Source organism: Borostomias antarcticus, assembly GCF_949987555.1.
Source record: "Borostomias antarcticus genome assembly, chromosome: 12".
NCBI lineage: Eukaryota > Metazoa > Chordata > Actinopteri > Stomiiformes > Stomiidae > Borostomias > Borostomias antarcticus.
The window spans coordinates 25,286,357-25,288,856 of NC_140245.1; the positions used below are offsets into that span (position 1 = coordinate 25,286,357).

Sequence of the window (2,500 nt, forward strand, 5' to 3'; positions counted from 1 at the left end):
GTCATGTCTCTCTTATGAAGTATCCAGCCCATGTTTACTGCTCTGTATATGTTCTTAACCAATTCACAAACATTTTCCAGGAGCTTGCTCGATCGTCTCGTTGAGAGAGGTCAGGGAAGAATTTTTACAGCTCACTTATCTGGCCCCTGGGTGAAACTGTTTTTTTTTTTGCTTCCCTCTGGAATATGTAGGGGTGGGATAAATGCCCACCTCCCTTGTTCTCTGTAAAGCGCATTGTGTTGCCTCTGTGTATGAAATGTGCTATACAAATAAAGTTTGATTTGATTTGACTACCTTCACAGATCATCGTGCCTTGAACGTGGACTTGGGTCAAATGCGTCTCGCGTGCTGCTGCATCAAAAGTTTCCCGTGGCTGAATACTAAGTTGGTGTGGAGTCTGTGTGCGTGTCCGCCGAGCCAGGGTTTGAGAGATGGCTCTGCTTCACGCAGCTGCCGACGGACAATCAATTTTATGTGTTGCTCTCTAGCTCCAGACAAAGAGGACGGATAAAGATGGAGAGCGTGCTTGTGTGTGTGTGTGTGTGTGTGTGTGTGTGTATGATGGACAGCACAGCTCCCACCTCTCCAGCCTGTCTCCTTGACACTGAGAATACTGCTCTGTGGGGGAGATGAATGGGAGACTTCAGGAGGGCCACTCAATCGATCCATCCCTGAATCATCTCGGCGACCATTATGTGTGTGTGTGTGTGTGTGTGTGTGTGTGTGTGAGTGTGTGTCCCTATGTGGGTGGGCAATATGTGTGACAAATGTGCGTGTGTGTGTGCGTGTGTGTGTGCGTGTGCGAGCGTGTTCACAGCGTGAGCGCGCCCTTCTGCATACAGTACAGATGTGGAACGGCAACACGGGCTGAACTTCAGAGTCCAATTAGCGGTGAAGTTGTGTGTGTGGTGTGTGTGTTGATGAATGCTAAAGGCGTCCGCGGCGTCTCCTCCAGCTGCGTCGGAACGCCGTGGCCTCCGTTAAACCGTCGGGGGTTGAACTCCGCGCAACAACACCGGGCCATATGGTCCGGCTCGCTACACAGCTGTGGCGACGACACGCGGACCCGGGGATATGAGATTGAATTATTAATTGTCGCGGCGCGAGCTAACGCCGCTGGGAAGATGGGCGGGGCCACATCTGGCGCCCGTGGGCCGCTCGGCGACGGCGGATCCTCTCAGAGAGCTGCTGTTTAATAACTGTTGGCAGAGAACAGCGGAAAGTCGTCGTCGCCGTTGTTGTTGTTGTTCCGACCCCACCCCCGCAACATCTGCACTGACATCGTTTGTCAAAAACTTAAGTGAGGATTGTACTAATTTCCTGCTGCCAAAGGCTGGCTGATAACTACCCCTGGGTCTGATAACTACCCCTGGGTCTGATAACTACCCCTGGGTCTGATAACTACCCCTGGGTCTGATAACTACCCCTGGGTCTGATAACTACCCCTGAGTCTGATAACTACCCGAGTCGGATAACTACCCCTGGGTCTGATAACTACCCCTGAGTCGGATAACTACCCCTGGGTCTGGTAACTACCCCTGGGTCTGATAACTACCCCTGGGTCTGGTAACTACCCCTGGGTCTGATAACTACCCCTGGGTCTGATAACTACCCCTGGGTCTGATAACTACCCCTGGGTCTGATAACTACCCCTGGGTCTGATAACTACCCCTGGGTCTGATAACTACCCCTGGGTCTGATAACTACCCCTGGGTCTGATAACTACCCCTGAGTCTGATAACTACCCGAGTCGGATAACTACCCCTGGGTCTGATAACTACCCCTGAGTCGGATAACTACCCCTGGGTCTGGTAACTACCCCTGGGTCTGATAACTACCCCTGGGTCTGGTAACTACCCCTGGGTCTGATAACTACCCCTGGGTCTGATAACTACCCCTGGGTCTGATAACTACCCCTGGGTCTGATAACTACCCCTGGGTCTGATAACTACCCCTGGGTCTGATAACTACCCCTGGGTCTGATAACTACCCCTGGGTCTGATAACTACCCCTGAGTCTGATAACTACCCCTGGGTCTGATAACTACCCCTGAGTCGGATAACTACCCCTGGGTCTGATAACTACCCCGGGGTCTGATAACTACCCCTGTGTCTGATAACTACCCCGGGGTCTGATAACTACCCCTTGCTTGGTCAGGAGGAGGGGGGTACCTTACCTTGGCCCAGTTGAGGCGCTTCATGGCGGACTCGGGCTTGAACTCCTCCTTGGGCCGCAAGCCGAACGGCAGCGACTGGGGGGCGGGCGCGCCGAACAGACCGGCCAGGCCGGGAGGGGGGGGCGGGGGCACGCCTGCGTAGCCTGGCAGGGGGGGCGGAGGAGGAGGAGGAGGAGGGGGTGGAGGGGGCGGGGGACCGCCGGAGGCGCCGGGGGCAGGGGGAGGGCCCGGTGGAGGGGGGTAGGAGGGGGAGAAGGCCTGGGGGGGGTGGGCAGAGGCCAGACCCGCCGGAGCAGCTCCGAACTGGGGAGACAAAACACACAC

The 2,500-nt window shown here is 55.4% G+C and overlaps 1 protein-coding gene across 1 annotated transcript in view; it reads right to left on the reverse strand.

Annotated features, from left to right (window-relative positions):
• Window positions 1-2,500, reverse strand: part of LOC311315847 (protein diaphanous homolog 3-like) — a gene marked incomplete at both ends in the record, with an annotated part of 177,342 nt that overhangs the window by 45,797 nt on the left and 129,045 nt on the right. The window contains one exon of the mRNA XM_084446546.1: window positions 2,177-2,479. Coding sequence (XP_084302672.1) covers window positions 2,177-2,479 — 303 coding nt within the window. The remainder of the gene's footprint in view (window positions 1-2,176; window positions 2,480-2,500) is intronic.